Source organism: Myodes glareolus, chromosome 1 (genome assembly GCF_982192425.1).
Source record: "Myodes glareolus chromosome 1, mMyoGla1.1, whole genome shotgun sequence".
Classification (NCBI taxonomy): Eukaryota; Metazoa; Chordata; class Mammalia; order Rodentia; family Cricetidae; genus Myodes; species Myodes glareolus.
Genome location: NC_142026.1, coordinates 22627884 through 22650103, shown reverse-complemented (window position 1 = coordinate 22650103; position 22220 = coordinate 22627884). Strand labels below are relative to the sequence as shown.

At 39.2% G+C, this 22220-nt stretch overlaps 1 protein-coding gene across 1 annotated transcript; it reads left to right on the top strand.

Moving 5' to 3' along the window:
• The first annotated feature begins 7408 nt into the window (after positions 1-7408).
• Positions 7409-20939, top strand: Ccdc195 (coiled-coil domain containing 195). Its single transcript, XM_048459357.3, has 3 exons — positions 7409-7640; positions 15176-15395; positions 20828-20939. Exons 1-3 carry the CDS (start codon positions 7409-7411, stop codon positions 20937-20939), a joined length of 564 nt encoding a protein of 187 aa, XP_048315314.3.
• Positions 20940-22220: the final 1281 nt, after the last annotated feature.

Sequence of the window (22220 nt, the reverse complement as noted above, 5' to 3'; positions counted from 1 at the left end):
TTTATACCTTTGGGTACAATAAATCAGTGTTAAGAAGTAAGAGACCAATATAGAACAATTTAATATTTATTAAAAATGTTAATATGCAGCATGTTGGAATGATAGTCTCCAGACATAGGTAACACACACACAAGCACAGGCACACACACTGCCAGGGGTCCCCAACTCTCCTGCATGCAACTAATAGGAGATATTTATCTTTTACCTCCCAAGAGTCTCAACCTCTAATATGATCAGAAGGGTAGATAGGATTTCAACAGATGAATTCGGCAGTGGGAGAGGAATAAACATTTAGTTCATGACATTTCTCATAGGGAAAATGAAGTTGCCTACTTCTTGGAAGACTGTAATCTGTCCCCCATTAACTTGTTTTATAGGCTTTGTGCAGCATCCTGCAGGTAGGTGATTAAGTTGCCTGTTATTTAAAACGTGGGTGTCTCCCAGAATCTGAATTCCCAGCTTTTGAGGGGCTGAGGGTGTGGCTCAGGTTTACAAAGTGCTTGCCCAGCATGCACAAGGTCCTGGGTTCAATTTGAAGAAGCTGATAGACAAGGCACAGCAGTGTGTGGTACCATAAACCTGTGATGTCAGTACTGAGGATTTGGAGGTAGAAGAATCAGAAGCTCAAGGGTATTCTTGGTTACATGGTAGATTCCAAGCCAGCCTGGGTTACATGGGACCTCATTCAAAAAGGGGACAGGTGGGGCTGAAAATAGCAGAATTTCATTCTTTCGTTGCAAAGCATAGCAAGAGCTAAGGAGTTGCGTACAGCAGCATTTCCATTTTTTTATTCACCTTGTTTCTATGGACTTTTGACTTATGCTTTTTCCAATGCTTATATTTTAAGTTATGATCTCAGATCTCCTCACTTTCCTATTTCACCACTTTAACATTTTTTCCACGTGTGTCAGTCTCAGAGTGGGGACTGAAATACGTATTCTTTATAAGAACTTGTCATAGGTCACAACTATTTATCAATGGATAGTTTCCATGCCTATGTCCAAAGACGTCTCTTTAAGTACAAAAAGACACTCAAGCCTGTTACAAGGGGTCACCTGTTTGTTCCCAGATGCCTAGACTCCCGAAATAATCACACAGAAACTTTATTATTTAAATCACTACTTGGCCCAATAGCTCTAGCTTCTTATTGGCTAACTCTTACATATTAATTTAAGCCATCTCCATTAATCTGTGTATTGCCCCACAGCAGTGGCTGACCAGCAAAGTTTCAGCATGTCTGTCCCTGGCTTCTCCCTGACTCCGCCTCCTTTCTCCCAGCATTCAGCTTAGTTTTCCCTGCCTAACTAAGTTCTACCTTGCTATAGGCCAAGCCAGTTTCTTTATTCATTAACCAATAAAAGCAACACATAGACAGAAAGACCTTCCATACCACAAACCAATACCATTTCACATCTGACTGCCCAGGAGATAGTTAATCTCTTTCATGTGAATGGACCCAGGCCAACCTTAAGCATCTCTTCCTCTGATTTATCACCATGTCGTGAGCATTGTGTCCATCAAAAAGCTTGTTCTTTCCATTTTCCTTTCCACATGATCACTCTGCCACTGTGTAGTCTTCATATGTCTAAACAACAGCATCATGGCAACCTGTCAAATGTGGTCCTGAGTCTGGACTCACTGCAACAACAGATGCTTCTGATTACCAGGGAAATCAGAAGGACAATAGCTGTACATCAAGTTCAAGGTCACAGAATCCGCAGTGTGCAAATCTCAGGAACTGAGTAATGCTTTATGACACCAAGATAAGTGACTGCTTGAAAAGGAAGACATGATTTCATGCAAGCGACTTTTTCTGACTGTGTCATCAAGGGTAAGGCCACTGGATATCTGTGCATGGAAATAGATGTGACTGAGTGGTAATGATCCACTCAAAAGCCCTGTGTTCTCTCCTGACCTTGCTTGTCTTTTGTTAGTGACTCACACGGAAGGTTCTAGTCAGCCTTATTCCCAGGTTTTTGCAAAGCATGATTAATGTCCACTAAAAAGAAATTTTTATGATAATTTATTTGAGACAAGTGGAAGAAAGACACTGATGGTGTCCAAATCTTTCTCTCTCCTGAAAAGTCAGACATCCCAATGTGAGGACGTGCACATTGAAAATTTGCCTTTGTATCTAAAAGAGCTGAACATCTATTCCCTCCTCATAGCACTGACTTATGTTAGAGACTGAGGGTATGAGACTCACTGGCTGATGTAGACAAGAAGATTGAGTGTATAAGTATCTGATAGTGACCTGGACATCTATAGCATAAGATATCCACATGCTTAAAAATAAATCACCCTCTGACAGGCAGTGGTGGCAAATGCCTTTAATCCCAGCACTTGGAAGACAGTGGCAGGGGAATCTCTGTGAGTTCTAGGCCAGTCTGGTCTACAGAGAAAGTTCCGGGACTGGCTCCATAGCTACTGAGAAACCCTGTCCCCAAAAACCAAAAATAGGTAGATAGATAGATAGATAGATAGATAGATAGATAGATAGATAGAAAGAAAGAAAATAGATAGATCACCCTCAATCATTAGATCCTAGTGATCATACAACAATATAAAGAGTCTAACCGGTTTTTATTTGTGTGATCACTTACAGATTCTTGTAACAACTATTGGGAAATAAAACTACATTGGTATAGAAATTAGGAAATTCCATCTCCCACAAGTCCTAGGAAGGAATCATCATTTGATTTTATCAAAACCCATCCAAATAACCTAAAGAAAAATCTAACATTGATGTATTTTATTAATTTTTTATTATTTCATTTTTATTTTCATTATCCAATGTGTTTCTCATAGAAACCTTTCACATAAGTATAGTTTTTTTTTAACTTAGATAGTGCGGTGGTTTAAATGAGAGTGGACTCCCACAGAGTCATGTATTCAAATGCTTGATCCCCTGCTGGTGGAAAGATTAGGAGACTCTGTTGGAAAAGGTGTGTCACTGGGGGAGCAGTTTTGAAGTTTCAGAAGCCCAAGAATTCCTATTTAACACTCCTCCCACAACTCATCTCTCAGATAGATAGATAGATAGATAGATAGATAGATAGATAGATAGATAGATAGATAGAGATAGAGAGATAGAGAGATAGATAGCCAGATGAGTTATGATGTAAGCTCTCAGCTACTATTGCAGCACCATGCTTGTCTGTCTGCTGCCACATTCCCCACCACAATGGTCAAGGACTCTAACCCTCTGAAACTGTGAGCCCCAAATGAATCCTTTCTTCTACAAAGTGCCTTGATAATGGTGTCCTATCACTGTGGTAAAAAGTAAATGAGACAGGTGCCATACATCTATACAGAAAAACATACAATGTCATAGCACACAGAGATAAGGATGATTTTTCTTTTGGATATTTTCTTTCAATCTTTTGTACGAAGTTTATGTTTTTCTCTATATATTACTGGGTACACTACATTTTTTCATTCAGCATTTTGAGGTCCAGAATATTGTTTTGTTGTATAGTTACATTTGAATTATTCATTATCATTGTTTGAACATTTAGGTTATTTCCAAGGTTTGGCTATTGATTTGTAGTACATCCAAAAAAATTAATGGAATTTAATAGTTTACACTTATGTGTATATTTATGTGCATGTCCTATTCATACATGTGTGTTGTGAACATACATCTTCATGTTTCCACAGTATGTACTTTACTGACTGAGTCATCTCCCAACAACTATTAAGAACTTCTTTAGATGCTTGATATTTATTGCTAAACTATTCATTAAAAAAATTATATTGACCAAGTCTGTTGAGGTTTATTTTATTTTCCAAAATTTTTACTAACTTCTGAGGCCCCTCCGAAAATAAGTACTTAATTACTTTAATATCCCAAATTACTCAGAATTCTGGACTTTCTCCACATTTCTTCTCTTGAGTTTTTTCTCAGAACTGTTTTTTTCTTTTCCGTGACTGTGAACTCATAAATATTGCTCTATCCTCATCATAGTCGTGTGCTATGTTGACAATCTTAAGTAGATAAGACATGGGAAATAAGCCCTCACTATCAGACGATGCACAGTGATTGTCTCCAGATGACCCTTACAACGATTTTGTCAATTTCCAAGTACCATTGGAATTTTAGTTGAGTTTTCATAAGACATATAAATTATTTAAAATCTGCAGTCTTCTTGCCAGGAATAGGTTTTATTTTCTTATTGTCTTTTGTATGCCTCTGTAAAATGCTATCATTTTCTTCATTACACAAACAGCAAACTCTATGAAAAAAACCCTTGTGGATTTCACATATGAAGAATTCTTGTCACTGGAATACCTTCCAATTGTTTTATTTCTACATAATTTTGGTAGTACTTAAGAAAACTACTGACTTTTAAAGTATTTATTCTGTGGCAAAATAAAATTTTGGGTTCATTTTCTCTTGTTTCTAGAGATATAATCAAGTTGTCTATAACTCTAATGCTCTAATTTACAACAGTTACACATTATTTTGTGTCCTATGCTGTTGCTGAAAACAACTGCAAGAGTGAAATATACTTTCAATACTAAACATAATTTTAAGAATGATTTTACTACCCACTTGTGTAGAATATTTTCTAGAATATTGTTTTCTGTAATACAATACAGGTGCTGTGATAGACACCTTCAGAAGGATATCTCTACAGCTGGATGGCCTAGTTCAAGAGGCCTATTGACATATAGTGAGTAGCGTGACTAATAAAAACCCAGAGACAGATATAGGGGTTCAACCTGAAGGCCAGAAAAGAAAAACAGCCAGCCACTGGCTCTTACCTCTACCTCAGTCCAAAGTGGTGATTCTGACACCAGGAATCCTCATAATAAGACTGTCTGAGAGCTGTCTCCTCCAGGCTTATATTCCTCTCTAGTGATGGGATTAAAGGCATGCCCCACCACAGTCAGGTTTCTGTGGCAACTAGTTTGACTATTGGATTAAAGGTGTGAGTCACCACTGTCTGGTCTGTAAGGCTGACCAGTGTGGCTGTTTTACTCTCTGATGTTCAGGCAAGCTTTATCTACTAAAATACAAATGGAGTATCTCTACAATACAGTTGTAGTGAAATATCACTACAAATATCAATACAGTACATAAAAAAGAGTGTCTATGTTGCACTCAAAACCCCTGAAACCACATTAGACAGCAAACAACTGAGGAGAGAGGCAATGTTGCTTCTAGAGAATAGAGAGTCATTGAAACTTGCTAGAGCACTGGTTCTCAGCCTTCCCAATGCTGTGATCCTTTAATACAGTTCCTCATGTTGTGCTGACCGCCAACCATAAAATTATATTTGTTGCTACTTCATAACTGTAATTTTGCTACTATTATGAATTGCAATGATGATTGCTTTCTGATGGTCTTAGACAACCCCTGTGAAAGGGTCGTTTGATCCCCCCCCCCGGCCAAAGGGTCGCAACCCACAGTTTGAGAATTACTGTGCTAGATCAAGAATTTCATAAAAACAAAGGTTAGATGTGTTGCCAACTATTTTCAAAAAGAACGTCTGAAAACAAGCATATAGAGGGTAGTTAAATGCTAGAGGCAGCTAGATCTGTAGCTCAGTTGCTAAAGAGTTTGCTTAGCATGAGTTTGATCCCTAGCACTCTTAAAGGCAAGTGTGGTGCTGTAATCCCTGTATGTAGAGGCAGGGAGGTCAGCAGTTCAAGGTCACCTTCAGCTGCATAGAAAGTCTGAGTCCAAACTATACTAGTGAGATCTAGCTTCCACACCAAAATTTCAGGTAACAAACTCTAGAGGAAAAAAAAAAGAGTATACTCTTAAAATAGAAGTACTCAAAAAATGGGATCCATTACAAACTGTGAAACAGATCTGAACATTCGGTGGTGGTTAAGCTAAACCACCATTACAATCCCATCTCCTCTCACAGCCTTTACTTCTGTTACCCACTTGTGTGGTCTCTAGAGAGCCTCATACCCAAGTGTTCGTTAAAATTCATTCACATTAAAATAGAAATAACACATCATAACAGCCTACCTATTTTCATAGACTAAGTATCGAATAAATATATCCTAAAATTTGAACATATAAAAGGAAGTTGTTGCCTGGAATTGTATCTAGTTAGTAGAGTGCTTCCCAACCATGAACAAGGTCCTGGGTTCAATCCCCAGTACTGGTAATAAACAAATAAATAGTATTAAAAAGCAAACTTGTGGGCTTGGAGAGATGGCTCAGAGGTTATGAGCCCTGGCTGGTCTTCCAGAGGTCCTGAGTTCAATCCCCAGCAACCACATGGTGGCTCACAACCATCTATGATGAAATCTGGTGCCCTCTTTTGGTGTGCAGGCATACATGCAGGCAGAATGCTGTATACATAATAAAGAAATAAATCTTAAAAAAAAAAAGCAAACTTGTTTGGTAAAAAGAGCAATAAAACTTGGTTTGTTCATCCCTCTCTGTAGCATAGGGTCAGTCAACAGATGTCTATTAGGATGGACTTGAAGTGTCAACAGACAGAGGAAAAAGAAGAAAACAGTTTTCTAATCAATCTCACCCAGTTGAGAAACACATTTATGTTGAAACATGCATTGATTTTCCAAATATTGACACTGGAGAATGTGCTGTTTTAGATTGTACTTTTCATTCCCAACAAAGAAACCTCTTGAGGAAATAGGTAATGAAAGCTATGGCACTTTATGTCTTTCTCATTCAAGACTAATGTTCACCCTAGAACATCTCACGTGATGAATCTCATGTTCATCTCACGTTCCAAAATCTCCCTGGAAAGCCTCTGCCAACAAAACATCCTAAAAGCCAATAACAGCAAAAATGTATCTGTGAGGACAGAAACCTGCCTATCTTGAGCAATCTATGCACAATTATCAGTAACACATTTCAACAAAATTCCTATAGTTAGTTCCTCTGTCACCTTGTGGCTAGCAGAAGCTTTTCTTAATCAACAGGTATCAAAATTAGTAATTTGCTCCCAAACACAGAACTACAACACAGTTTACAAAGCAAAGAATTATTTATGTGTCGGTTTTGATATACTTGCAGCAGTTGGTGATCATGTGACTATTTGATCCTGGATGTGGCAACAGGAAAGACTAAATGGCAATCATGATGGTAAATTAATGATGGTAACAAGAAACTCTGCCCTTTACTGGAAATTTTTGAAATATTCCCTTCTCTCAGACACAAACACCATTCTATGTCTGTTGATTGATATGAAATGAAAGATAGAAAAGTAGTGCTCTGGAAAACAAAACCCTGGATAAATAAGTCATGAAGATCCTTTACCTCCCTGGACAGTCTACCCTGGTGATGAAAGATGGCACGGGGGGTGCGTGAGATCCATTGTTCAAGTGGCATATATTGTTTACGGGCAGGATGACCCTCTCCCACTGAGTAGATTATGCATCTGGCTCATGAGAAAAAGTCAGTCTGTGGGAAGAGGCCATGGAAGCTAGCATCCACCTCATGCAGGTTATCCAAGAAATGAGGGCAGAAATCAACAGACTAGAGGAAGAGAATCATGCCCTCCGTGTGAAGCTGACTTCAGTTAGTCAGACGGCTTCTGGCTCAGAAAAGGAATCCGGAGATGAAAGGGAAGAAGCAGAGTACCAGCAAGCGCCAGGGGCCCTTCCTCATAGTGTTCCCACTGATTCTCCAGCGGCTGTGCAGGAACAAGGTACCGAACATGTGTGGCTCTTCTGGGCTATGCTTATGTTTTCAAATATCTCCCAAATGACTGATTTGTTGGGTTGCTACAACAAATTCATCGTTTGGCACTTGCAGTGATGGGTTTCAGCCTCCTCCTGCTAGTAGATGAACTTTGAATCCCTAGTCAAAATTCCCTTTAGGTTCTCCAGGTCCTATATTTCCATAACAATAAGATGACTCTGAGTGTACCAGGAAAGCTAAGAACAGATGTGTAAAACATCAGTCACATTCAGAAGTTTTCTTCCACCATGAGTTTAAGTATATCAATTCTGCAAATGTAGGACAATGAAGGTGCATGTTGATAGGCATGATCGTTTATCAGTCACTGAACAGCCATGGAATAGCTTTTTAAGTGGGTTAGCTTATGGATCAGACATATGTGATTCTCGATGATTGGTTACTCAGTTAACCAATTGGTTACTTGACTCTGGCTCCATATTAGACCTCTTGAATCTTCTCCACCTGGAAGTACTGTGGTGCATACCTCTGTGCTGATGGCGACCATGCAGAATGGTTAGTAGTACCCGGATGTATGCAACATATGACAGGCACTATCCCTTCTCCTCTTTCTACACTGTGAGACACATTATACACAATTCAATCTGTAGATAGACAGGTGATAGATAGATAGATAGATAGATAGATAGATAGATAGATAGATAGATAGACAGATAGACAGATAGATAGACAGATACATACATAGATACATACATAGATAGATGACAGATAGATAGATTATATGTATATATTAAACACCTCAATATGCAAGATTAAAAGTCAAATATCTCATTTTTCACAGGAGAGGCTTAATTCCATAATTACTTAAAATGTTGGAATTAGTAGTAAGAAACACATCTTACATTTCAGTTGTCAGGGCTCACCTTCAACAACGTATTCAAATCAAAAATAATATCCGTAATTAACTACTCATAGCTCTTAATATCATCCATCAAAGGTTCCAGGCAATACCAATTAGAGGCTGGGAAGAGTTTGACAATGGAGCATGTCACATCTGCTGCGTGATCTTATTAGAGATGTCTCTTTCCAGTGACGAGGGAAAGCATTTCAGAGCTGCAAATACATTCCTATCTGGAGCTGAGAAACTCTGTCTACTGATGACCTAAGAAAACTATAAAAGAGGAACCTATAATATTAGACTCCCTTATTGGAAAACAGGTAGAAAAGATATGGGTATTTGTAATACATCCTTGCTTCAGGGCTGCTAATTCCCGTTAGTGTTGACCTTCTGTATTGACCTAATTCTTCATTGTCAAGGTCAGTCTGGATGTTAGAAGATGCTCAGAATTTCCATGCTCCCTAACAACCAGTTGCTGTAGCACCCACCTACCCAACCCAGTTACAACCATCAAGTGTCTCCAGCCGGGCACAGTGGCATCCGTCAATAACCCCAGTACGTGAGATGCTGAAGCAGGAGAATCGTGAGTTTGCAGCTAGCCTAGGGCTACAGGAGCGAGTTCAAGGTGAGGCTGAGTGAGAATCTGTCTCAAACAGCCACAATAAATAAGTCTTCCACAGTTGCCAAATGCTGGCTGGTAGATACTTCCCTCGCTTACCATCAAAAGCCACTGACTTACTCTGAAGGTAGATAGTATTGCCTTCAGTCTCTTTTCTATATTTCTCATCCAAATAACAAAGCAACTAGAATCTTCATATCTTAGCACCTTATCCTGAGATAAGTACTGCATATTTCCAAGAACTACCCTTTGTACTCTCAGGATGTGAATATTATTAAGTATGGAAAGTGGTAGAACACTCGTAAAACCGAGACACACAGTTGGAATCACACTTCTTCAACATAGAAATATAACTTTCAGTGGAAACCTAACTATCAATTTTGAGGACTAGCTGAAATACATTTCAGAAAAAAAAGCTTAAGAACTTGTTCTAATCGTCCCAGCAAAGCACAAAAAAAGTAATGTAATGATATGCTTGAAAGTCTAGTGGGTTATCTTTGAATTATATTCTTCACCAAATGCTCAGCCCTGAACACATGCATACAAGTGACACTATATAAACTGAGAAGTTTATAGTTATGCATTAAGAAATATATATATTTAACTGGGTGGTGGGGGTGCACCCCTTTAATCCCAGCACTTGTGAGGCAGAGGCAGGTGGATAGCTATGAATTCAAGGTCAGCCTGGTCTACAAGAGGCACAAGGACAGGCACCAAAGCTGCACAAAGAAACACTGTCTCAAAAAACAAAAAAAAAATGGAAAAAAGAAATATGTGTGTGTACAATGTATTTGTAACAACAATTAATGAAATTAATATAACAACCATTAATGAAAAATGAGACCATAAATTTCATATATTAGTAAGGAGGGGCATATGAGAAGAGTTGGAGTGAGGAAGGGTAAGGGAGAAATTATGCAATTATAACCTTAAAAAGTAAAAGAAATAATTTTAAATTACATTTGTCTTTTACATTATATACTTCTGCAAGAATAAGTGACTGAACTGGGAAGAACATGGGTTTGAGCATCACAATATCTGGGTTGGAATCCCAGCCTTGTAACGTTGTTCAGTGTTGGGGAGATCATCTCAGATTGCTGATCTTGGTATCTTCTGTACGGCAATGTCATAGAAATTACTAACCTCCTAAAAGGAGACCCACTAATAATCAGAAAATTTCAACTAGGTGCATTTCATGCCAGGTTCATTAAGACTCAGGAAGTAAACAAGCCATAAGTCTCAGGAAGTTCATGAAACTTAGGAGAGCCTCAAGAGTCCTCTCTCTGCAAGGTTACATAAACAGTAAGGACTTCCGGGAGAGGAGGAATGTCTTAATTTGCGCTCTGTTGCTTTGATAAATCCATTGTCTAAAACAACTTGGAGAGGAAAGGGTTTATTTACACTTCCATATTACTGTCTATCATTTAAGGGAAGTCAGGACAGGAACTCAAACAGGAACCTGGAGGCAAGAATTAAAGAAGAGAATATGGAGAAATGCTGCTTACCTACTTGCTCCCCCTGGGTTTCTCAGATACCTCTCCTACACAGGGCAGGCCCACCTGTCTAGGGATGGTACTATCCGCTGTGGCTCACAGCCTTCCATATCAATCAACAATCAAGAAAATGCTCACAGCCAATCTGATGGAAGCCTTTACTCCCTGAGATCTCTCTTCCCTCATATGTCTAGCTTTGTGTCAGTTGACAGCTGGGGTTATGAAAAGAGAACTGCCCCACCGGTCAAGCTGTCCACTAGTCATGCTAACAGCTATTGGTTGCCGCTTTCATGAGTCAACCCCCATGCTGAAGTGGGCTTTTCAATCATCTGGCCGCCGTCGGTCAGTCATGCTCCTCTATGTAATCCCAGTAAGCTCTTTGGTTCCACAAGATGGACTTTGATGAGATTGTGTTTTGGGGGGTTTGGTTTTGGTTCCCGGTCCCTATCTGGAGTGAATAGACAGTTGTTCAGACCTTCGTAGGAAGGCTAACACAACAGTCCCCTCACATCAAATCCCTGATTATATCCTGCTCCCCAGCTAAAAGGTTTTTATCAGGTCTAACTTTTCCAGTGAAATATATACAGTCTTTTAATAATAGCATCATATCATCTACCATAGAAACAATTTGACTTTTGTATAATAAAAATGAAAAAATTCTGTCGTTTTCAGGAAATGGCTGGAACGAGAGATCATCAGTTTAAGTGAAATAAGCCAGAGTCAGGAAAGTAGATACAAAGTGGTTTGTATAATATATGGAGTCTAGACCTTTAAAAATTCAGGTGACATGAGAACAGAAGAAAGGCTGTTTAGAAAAAGGAATGGTATCTGTGCGGGGGAAAAGTGAGGGTATGGAACAAATTGAATTCAACACATATGAAGTTATTAGAGTCTCATAATGAAACTCACTGTTTTGAAAAGTGAGTACACAAATTTTTTAAGTATCAGGGCTTGAGAGACAGTTCAGTTGAGAAGTGTTTGCCTTCTAAGCCTGAGGACCTGAATTTAAGCCCCAGAATCTGAAAGAAAGAGAGAAAGAAAGAAAGAAAGGAAGGAAGGAAGGAAGGAAGGAAGGAAGGAAGGAAGGAAGGAAGGAAGGAAGGAAGGAAGGAAGCCTCATGTGGCGGAACACCCTGTAAAATCAGCACTGGAGAGACCGTGAGGGGTGGGGACTGTGGGGTTCGTTGTCCATCAAGCTGAGCTAACTTGGTGAGTTCGGGCAGGAGAGATTACTGTCAGAAAGAAAGAAACACAGACAGAAAGAAAAAGAGAGAGGGAGAAAGAAAGAAAGAAAGAAAGAAAGAAAGAAAGAAAGAAAGAAAGAAAGAAAGAAAGAGGGAGGGAGGGAGGGAGGGAAGGAAGGAAGGAGGGAGGGAAGGAAGGAGGGAGAAGAGAGATAGGAAGGCAGGGAAGGGGAGGAGAGATGAAAGGAACAAAAGAAAAAGCTGGCAGCATATGAAGGACAATACCTAAGATCATTCTTTGGCCTCCATATGTACATGTACACACATAGGAGTAAATGCACACATACACACATATACACAAACACACACATGCACACACACACACACACACACACACACAAATTGTGCAAAAAATCAGTTACCCAGTTACAGATATGTTCCAAGGTTTCTTTCAACAGAAAAATACTTGGCTCTATGAATCTGCTCATGTACACTCGCCTCACCTGAACTGTAAGGACAGTGGCAGACCTTATCTCATAGGCTCTGTGAGACCTGAATAAGACAATACAAGCAAGATCGGTGTGAATGTTTCAGTGACAGTTGCCAAGAAAATATTATTGCTTGACTTGCATACATGTTTTTATTGGAAGTTTTAATGATACGTTGGCAACATTATTTGAAATTCAAACTTGCAATTGAACCCTAGAAATCTATTACATAGTAATCTTGGAGTGCACCCCATAAAAATTCCTTTATTTTACAGATAAGAATATAAAACATAGAACATTTAAGAAAGTGACATCCCCAATACACATTTAAAAACAGAACCTTTCAAAACTACCCCCTAATAACTAAATACCATCAAACAGAAGTATATGCCTCTCTTCAGGAAAGGAACTAACTCGAAGGACCTGCAAAAACTCACTTGAAACCCCAAGTTCTTCCAGATGTATAATAGATACCGTGAGAAAATCAAAGGAGACATTTCGAGAGCATAGTTAGCTTCTTCTTTTTTTGCCTGAGGCCAAGACCGGAGCTACAGTTCTGGGGTATACCTGTTGGCTGATGAACTATGTATATCACATAATGAGGCTACAGATGTTTGTAGAAACATCAGCACATTGCATGGGTTTTGATGGATGTAAAAATCTAACAGCACTTTCCGAGAATGCCCCCTGGACCTTCCTGCTCTGTGCAACCTCACCTCGTGGCTGTTGTGAGTGTTATAATTGGCAATGGGGAAGATAAAAGAAACATCTCAGGGAACTCCCAGCACTGCAGGGCTCTGATTCTTTTCAATCTGCTCATATCCTTTACTGGCAAGTAAATTGCATTTGGCAGTGATCTTTGAAACTGGACTAATGGTCCTGTGATGCTGTGTGAATATTTCTTCCCTTGTGTGGATAAGAAAGAAGAGGATAATTTGTGACTCGGGGAGATGAACAAAGAATTTATTTGGTAATCAGTTCCACGTCTTCCCTTGTGTGGATAAGAAAGAAGAGGATAATTTGTGACTCGGGGAGATGAGCTAAGAATTTATTTGGTAATCAGTTCTACGTTAAATGCAGGACCCAAATAAAATAAATTCAACTTTGCTATCATCAGCATAATTTTCCCTGTCCAGTTTCCTAGGACTCAGGATGGAGAAATAGCTTCCTAATTCTCTTAAACAGAAACTTTAACGTTTCAATTTCCAAAACTGGTTATACATAGTTACATATGGCGTACACTACAGTCGTTGGAAAGATGCAAAGGTAACTTCTGAATGGCATTTACAGTTAATCTCTTCAGATAAATTTGCACATATCTGCCCAAAACTCATCTATAAAACCACATCTTCTGATCTTGTAAACTGTGCAAAGCCAGGTCAGTCTCCACTTTTTGCAATGTCACAACCCTTTCTGTCCTTTTCCTGCAATGACAGGTGGTAAATTTAAATAAATTACTGTAGTTCTGGCATTCACGAAACATAAACACGTTACATGGCTTCCCTTTACATTTCCGTGCTAGCCAATAACAAAGTTATAGCAAGCAACATAAAGATTCGACAAGTAGAAAGGACCTTGAAAAATGAAAATCAACCCACAAGGTCCATGCTGCCCTCATAAGTGACAGCTGACGTCTAAGCAAAGGTCAAATGAGCAGCCTCAAGCCACAGAGCTAAGAGGGACTCAGAGAAATCAAGACTCCCTAAAACAGAGTTCTTTGAATCAAGATTCTCAGTTTTAGCATAAACAAGGAAGATCTGGTTTCCTTCATGGAAGAAATGTATTGGAAGATGTTGATGGACAGAAACTAAACTTTAAGCCCTTGGGAACTAAGTCCATCCACCTGCCATCAGGAAGAAACACTCACTTGACGGTATAAAGCCCTTCTGATTTCTTCCATATTGTCTTATTCTTATCTCTCAGTGAGCTGTCTCATGGTGACCACATAAAGTCAAGTCAGGCAACTATAGGCCAGTTAGGATCAACCAGCTGAATTACTGTGACTATCAAGGTGTCCAAGAACAGTGGATGAACCCATTTTTCTGGAGTCTAGAGTGAAGAAACCTTCAAGAACCACAATCTAGTTATGCTCCATGATATTCTAATTTTAAGGACTTGTTTTATAATCTGTTTATATTCAAATCTCTGTTTATTTTATATTTAAATTTCTACTTACTATTTAATTATATACACTTATGGAGTATACTATGATGAATTTTATACGTTTTTACAGATATAACGCTTAATACTGTCAGTATAATTAGTAAATGCTAATTATATTTCAGGAAACACATTTTCAGCTTTATTAACACATAATAATTGTACATATTTATGGGGTATAGCAGGACATATCAATATATGTTTATATATTATGTGCAATGATCAAATTAGAACAATTAACATTTCTGGAGCCTCTGAGCCTTTGAGCTCCTCACAACCATAGTTAACCATAAAAATCTACAATAATCAGCTATGAACTAATTCGATGCTCTTGGGTTTTCCCTGACCACACAATTAAATGATCTCATTTTTCTTGTGTCTTTATCCTTTGCTTTCAACAGCTTTCTCGTCCTAAAATCTGCCAACATCTGCACTACATCCCGCATTGCCTGCTTATGGCATGTTCTCAACATAAACTACACACTGTGAACTTTATGCCGGCAAAACTTTCATGATGTTCACTACCCCATCTCTTGAAAAAGTGTCCAGTGTGTGGCTATAATCAACTAACACTTGTAACACAAATCAGCAAATAGGTATCTTATTTTTAACATCAACTAGGTATGGTCAACATCACTTTTCGATTGTGAGCATCTTTAAGGGAAGAATGTTTCACAGCTTGAATTTTGTGTTTCCTGTACAGGCAATGTCATGATCGTCCGACGCTACTCTGTTTCTCCAGGAGTTCACTCCTGTGCAGCGGATGACCCCTGGAAAGCTAGAAGCAGGCTTCCGAACATCATTGGAGCATCACGTTCTTCCACCAGAAATCAAGACAACGGAGAAAAGACGCTGGCCGCAGATGCTTACAGCAGCAGTAGCTCCAGCCAGAGAGCTTCTTCTGATCACAGCTTTGTTTGCAGGTAATGCTCACTGTGTCCCTGGTTAATTTATAGGCACGACTGAGGACTCATCAAGCATCCTACTAGACAAGTCAGGATGTACCCATTGGGGGAAGCAAAACCAGAGTACAAACGATTTCCATCCCATTGATGTCCGTCTAGGGAATCAAAAGAACAAATTTTAATGAAGTCCGACGGCACCTTCTAACAGATGTTTGGCAATAAGCAGAAAACTTAGACTTTATTCCTTCTTCAAGCATTAATCATACTCTGAACCACGTACTAACACAAGACTTAGCACAATTAAGCCATTAGATGGTGAAGAAGACACACAGGCAAACTGAGCACTCAATAGGATGGCTTGGGGTGAAGAATAGCTGCTTTAGGAGCTAAGCACACAGTTCCTTTCAGAGAGAGAGTTTGTCATGAAGGCAAATGTCTTCAAGGGGCTAGGGATAAACTGTTTAGGGATAGTCCCAAAGGTATAAAACTCAAATGGAAAATGTTTTCCAAATGCACTAGATGGTATTTAAGGAATAGCCTGATCCCAATATGAAATGTTCCCGACTGTCCTACTTGCTGTACACTGGGTATTCTAGATTGTGGCACTATTGAGGGAGGTTGTGGAAACTAAAAGACAGAACCTAGCTGGAGGACCTGAGTCACTGGGGTAAGTTCCTAGTCTCGTCCTCTAAGATCTCTTTGGTCTGCCTGCTGTAATGTGAACAGCTGTCCCTTATCAAGCACCCCTGCCCCCAAGATGCTCTACCCATGTTAGTGTGTAAACTGAGGGCACAACCACTCCAAGGAATGGTTGACGGAAAGGTTTTATTGTAGATATGAGGGAGGGTACAGCCGGAGATATCTGGGAGAATCCAGAGCAGGGGGAGAAAGTATTAGACTGAACATGGCCAGCAGACTAGACGGGCCCATAAGGAAAGAGATAGAAGCGGGAGAGAAAGACAAAGAGATGACCAAGAGAGAGGGGCAAAAGAGAAAGAACCAAGGAAAAAAGATAAAAAAAAAAAGAGGGTGCAGAGCTGACATAGTATAAGGGAATAAATCTATGAGCGGGATAAATTTAGGATAGGGGCAAGGTGGAACCACAGGTACTTGTGGTACTAAGAAAGCCTGGAGGCCAGCATGTACTTTGGTATGCTAATAGGCACAGGTAGCCATTTGTCCCTTCTGACAGTGATAAGGAAATAGCTCTTTTGGTAGAGGGGTATAGGCCCTAGAATTTGAGGGAGCGGAATTTCCCTTTAACTCACAGTAAAGACGATCTGCCCATCAACGCTTGACAAGAACCTATGGACTTGAACCCTCTAATAACTGCGAACCAAAATGTCTCTTTCTCCCTGAAGTTGTCATTTATTTGAATCTTAACTACAAAAAGTAAATAATAGAAGCTAGCCTGAAAAGTAGAGGAAGCTGAAACAATTGACAGATAGGCTTGGGATAGGGTCAAGGATCTCCTTACAGCAAGAATGTCTACTACAAAGCCTGCCATGCAGAAGCATGACTGTTCCCCCCACTCCTCCGTCCTGCCCCCAGTAAAGTTCTGACTCTGGCAAGGTCTCCATACATCTGTCTTGTATGAGTCAAGGAGGAAAATAAAGAAAAGGGAGTGCGGGTTTCATGACTGGCTTATCACAGTGGAGAAGGGGGACGGGATTGTATTGCTGAAAGAATACATGAGTCATCATTTACTGGTGGCAGGAAATCAAATCAAGAAATAACCACAGGCCTGCACGAATTCTTCTAAGTATTGCAAAGAACAGAGACTTCCCACTGGGTGTGGGATGCAGAGGCCAAGGCACTTTGATTTCAAAAGACAGAACGAAAATTGTGTGTCACTTGTACAAAGTTCCACTAGAGAAACAAGAGTTACCATAAGTCATAAAGATGGTTGCATTTAGTTAAAGAAAAGGGGGAAGTTATACCCCATAGAACTACAAAAGACACAAACATGGAGATACCACAACTTGGGGGAAAACTGCAGGAATGGGAAAATGTGGGGATGGAGAGCCAACAGGATCCATCATGGAAGGTCTTTGGGGAAATGCTATGCAATACTGTCTTGTCCCCTTAATTATTGGAAGCCTAGTTTTGAAAATTGTCTTGAAATTTTTAAAGATACAGATTCTCAGCGATTTTATAAACGCCCATGTATTTATCTATAAGAGTCTAGCACAGGTAAGGTTTTTTTTGTGTCTCCCCCATCCTCCTTAGGGATAAATGTCATCATGAGGGATAAAGGGCCAATGTTGGTTTTGGCCCTTTCTGCCTATGGTTCTTTACTCTTACTACACACCCACCCGTCACTCAACAAATATATCCTGGGGTATCACCTTCAGGGCAGGATTCTGGGCCCTGCTGCACAGCAGGGAGCAACCGTCAAAAATACCTTTGGGGTGTGTTCCTTAATCAACGAATAAAATACATAAAGTATATATTATGTTAACAACTACAAAGGAAAATAAGGCAATGAAAAGAAGTGAAGGTTTATAAAAAAAAATGACCACTGTTAAAACGCTTGATACTGTAGACAAAACCAGAGAAGGGAGAAAGGGAATGAACCCAAAGTATCTAAGAGAGAACTCCCCAGGTGTTGAGAATAGCTCAATGTAAAAGCTCCAGTTAGGGAGATCAAAACTGGTGTATTAAAGGAGAGGTAACCAGGTGAGCAAGCCACAAGGAAGAAGCTTAGCATGGCCAAAGACTCTCTTGTTTAATCTGTTCTTTTTATTTTTAAGTGGTTATGTAGGAAGCCCTATTGTGAAAAGGCTGACGAGAACAACAAACATAAGAAGAGCAGACTGAACGCTATAAAGCAAAGGGTGATTATTTTGGGGCCAAAAATCGTCACAGTAGATGTGGTTTCTAGATGCATTTCACAGTTGGAGATAGGAGAGTCTGTTAACTAGCTAGACATAAGGTATAGAAACAGGAAGTACACACTTAACAGTTGAGTTCCTGTGGCCATGACAAGTCAGACATAGGATATAGAAACAGGAAGTACACACTCAACAGTTGAGTTCCTGTGACCATGTATCTTCGGGGAAGAGGAAGAAGGAAAGATAGAGATGACCTATTTTCTTTTAATGATGCAAATAAACTTATAGCATATACTCATATGTAGTGTATACAAACATACGGATATATACATACATTTATCATTCGGTGCTTTTTCAAAACTGGTTGACTGTTGTTCACTGCATAAAAAAGGTAAAAGGATACAACTTGTGCATTATGAAATATACTTGCAAAATTTCTAAATAAAATATGTTTATAATGTGCAAAGTATATTTTATACTTTGGAGTATACAAAAGGAAAATTCTTCATTATCTTATTACCAAATAGCTACTCTTTAGATTTTGATGGCTATCTTGCATCTATATATTTTGAAATTGTATAGTGACTGTTAGAATCTTTAATTTTTGAACTTAAGAGAACCCATAGGATTGAGAATTACAGTACTATTAGGTTTCCCATTTCAATTTCTATTGTTTTTTTTTATGACAGTTTGGGGAACTAGCCAATGTTTACAAAGTATTGTCTTTCTGAACCAAAATGGTTTTCAGCTTTGAAGCTGCCAGCTAATAAACTCTGTAGAACAGAATCCAGAATTTAGAAGTTAGTTAAATTTGAAATATTGAGCCAAATGTGGGGATGCATTAAAAGAAGAAAAGTCCATGTTGGCTTAAAATCAACATCTGGATTGGCACAAAAATATGCTATTGACAGAGAATCACTTAATCGGAATTAATATCTTTTATTATAGTCCTCTTTCATTCTGTCTCTTATGTACTTGGGAATTAACTAGTAAGATGGCATGTCATTATTCTTCTGATTTAGAAAGTTCACTTACCTCCTAGCAACTTTCAGAATTTTACAAAGATAGAGGACCAATTTTTCTGCAGCTGGATTTTTGAATCATATCAGACATTAAGCCTAATTTGCTTGTGATATTTTCCATTATTATACTGTGAAAGTATTCCTTTTTCAGAACAGTGCTTCTACCAACGTGTCTAAGAACCCAAGCTTTCCGAAACCAAAGTTAAGGTTTACATTTGACTTTGACTTTGACATAGAAACCCATTTTTTTCTTCTTGGGTTTCAAGGACAAATAATTTCAGGATGTTAAAAAAATTAAGGAAATGGGCCCAGGTAGACAATGGAAAGCAAAAATAAAGATGCTGTTTTATCGACTTTACTGATTGGAGGTCCAGAGACTTATCTCAAAGGGTAAAGGTACTTACTGCCAAACTTGATGATCCAAGTTCCATCCCCAGAACCCACAAGGCTGAAAGAGGGTACAGAGTCCCACAAGTTGTACTCTGACTTCCACATGTGTCCCACGGCACACACATGCATATATATATATATGTGTGTGTGTGTGTGTGTGTGTGTGTGTGTGTGTGTGTGTGCACTCAGACATCAACACAAACATTAAATAATTGTAATAATATTTTGCTAAAATTTGTTGACTGGAAAAAATAGATCTATTCCAATAAAAGTAATCTGTACTTTTCCACATCAGTGAGGTTAGGAAGGGCAGCCGTTGGAATGAGATGGCTAAAATCCTAGCCTCATCGCTTTCAAATAGCATGTTCTTGGAAAGAGTTATTAAAGTGTCATTTGCCACAATCTATTCTTTGGTGCAATGGGAGTCATTATAGCAGTTACCTCACAGTGTTTGTGGAGCACAGGGAAATAGTTGAACGAGTGGGTCATTAACTGGCAGCGGTTGTTTCTATTTTATTGATCCTAACACATGGAAACCCTGGTCCACCTTCTTCCCAGGGGAAGGTGCAGATGTGTTCTGAGATGCAGGCCGTGAAATGCCATTTTGTGCAGCTACACCCTTATCTACCACAAACGAGGACAGCAGTGAAGGAAGAGCAATCATTTCAAACCCTGCTCTTTAGACTGAGTCTTAAGAGCAGTTTCTCCTGGGGAAGGTCAGAAACCTGTATAAAACTATAGGGATAAAAGGAGAAGAGAGACAAGTGGAAGGATCTAGTCCCTCAAATGACACCAACTGCAACTCTTCTCCCTTGTCCCTTTGGGATTAACACACAACCGACATTTTGTGATCTCAGAGTCAAAAGAAGTAGACTGATCTGTGTTTAATATGTTCTTTCATAGTTAAATATGACTGACATATTTAAACTATGGAGTTGTGAGACTCTGTCTAAAACAGCGTGATATCCAACTGATGTCTTTACATTTTTATCAACACTCTACACAGGGCTTAATTAAACAGCCAGTTCCAATAAGCATTTTTACATTATTACTAGGCAACTAAGAAAGTAAGTATTATGATACGTTAAAATGAACTTTTAGCTCTGTGGACAGTATTCTATGACTGGAAAAACAGAAAATGATACATATTAAGGTTCACTAAAATGTCTTCTTTTTCCCCCCCCTCTTAATTTGTTCCTTGTAGGGAGAAGACAAAGACAGTCAGTTTCCAGTTACCTAGAAATAGGTCACCAGTTCCCAAGGATCCACATCAGAGCACAGAGCCGCTAAGCATCTTTGCAGAAAAAGATGTGTGAAATGAGGAGTAGATTCCCAGGAGATGGGCACAACAAGATCCATGTCAGTGATCTTCCCAGGGAAAAACTCTGCCAAACTATCCAATAAGATACACAAAACCTCAAGATTCATGGACTGGACTTACTGGCCAAGGAATGGGAATGATGGTGTTGTCTGTAAAGGGCAAGTGTGTATCCAGCGTTTAGCATGTAGCACTGGGACTTAAGTGTCCTGAGTGTGCAGAACTGTATTGTGAACTATCTGGAAACACTACTGGGTCACTTCGCAGATGAGGTCACAACAACCTAGACAATCTATTTTGGTTAATGGCCAAAAAAAAAAAAAGAAAAAAATCCTGATACTGCTTACAACTCTTGCTGTATTGATAGCTCATCGTTACCAGCTGATTTGTTCTGTGATAGATACTAGTTGATTTGTTCTGTAGTAGCAAGTCACTGGCACATGAGCACAAGCAAATCCCCAACATATGTTATAGACTCAGAACCACCACAGCTGATTATGAAGAGAAAAGAAACTCAAAGCGTTATCGCTCAAGGGTCGGAAATTCTTAGAACACCCCCAACACCTGAGCTTTCAATCAACAGACTCTCTCCCAGTCCTGTTTATAATAACAGTATTTATAAAACCTATGTAATTTTCAAAGAAAGATCTTATTTTAAAATTGTCAGTGTTAAAATGCAGATCCATAGGCCCTGACTCAGATCTACCAGGTGAATAGAAAATAGAAAGGAGGTTGGACATTTTCATTCTTAAATAAGCATTCCAGGGTGTTTTCTGTTGTATAGCTATGCCTGTCATCCTCTATTGTAAACACTTAAAAGAAGAAAGGTCCATGGCTATCCAATTACAGCAGCACACTAAAGAAGAAGCAATAGCAAGGCAAAGGTAGGAAGAATCTGTGCTGGTCCGATGAAGGGGTTGTTCACAGTTTCGGATAGACTGCCGGACAGGGAAAGGTAAAGCAACAAACCCTGAAGGGAGGGTGACCTAAGAGCATCAAATGTTTCTTGTATCATTTTCATTCAAGATTAACAATATTCTCCATAACACAGCCAACTAGAGAACAGGGCAAGCTTACACCTCCGGGAAAGAGCTACAGATGAGATATAAAAACACATTCACCAAGGAATAAAACACACTGAGCACAAACTAAACTGTTAACTATGAAGCTGCCATAACTTTTTGTTTGTGCACACTCACATTTACTGTGTCCTTAGAGTTTCATACTTACACTGTTTAAAACAAGAGTGAGAAATAATACCCAGACTCAGGACATTTTT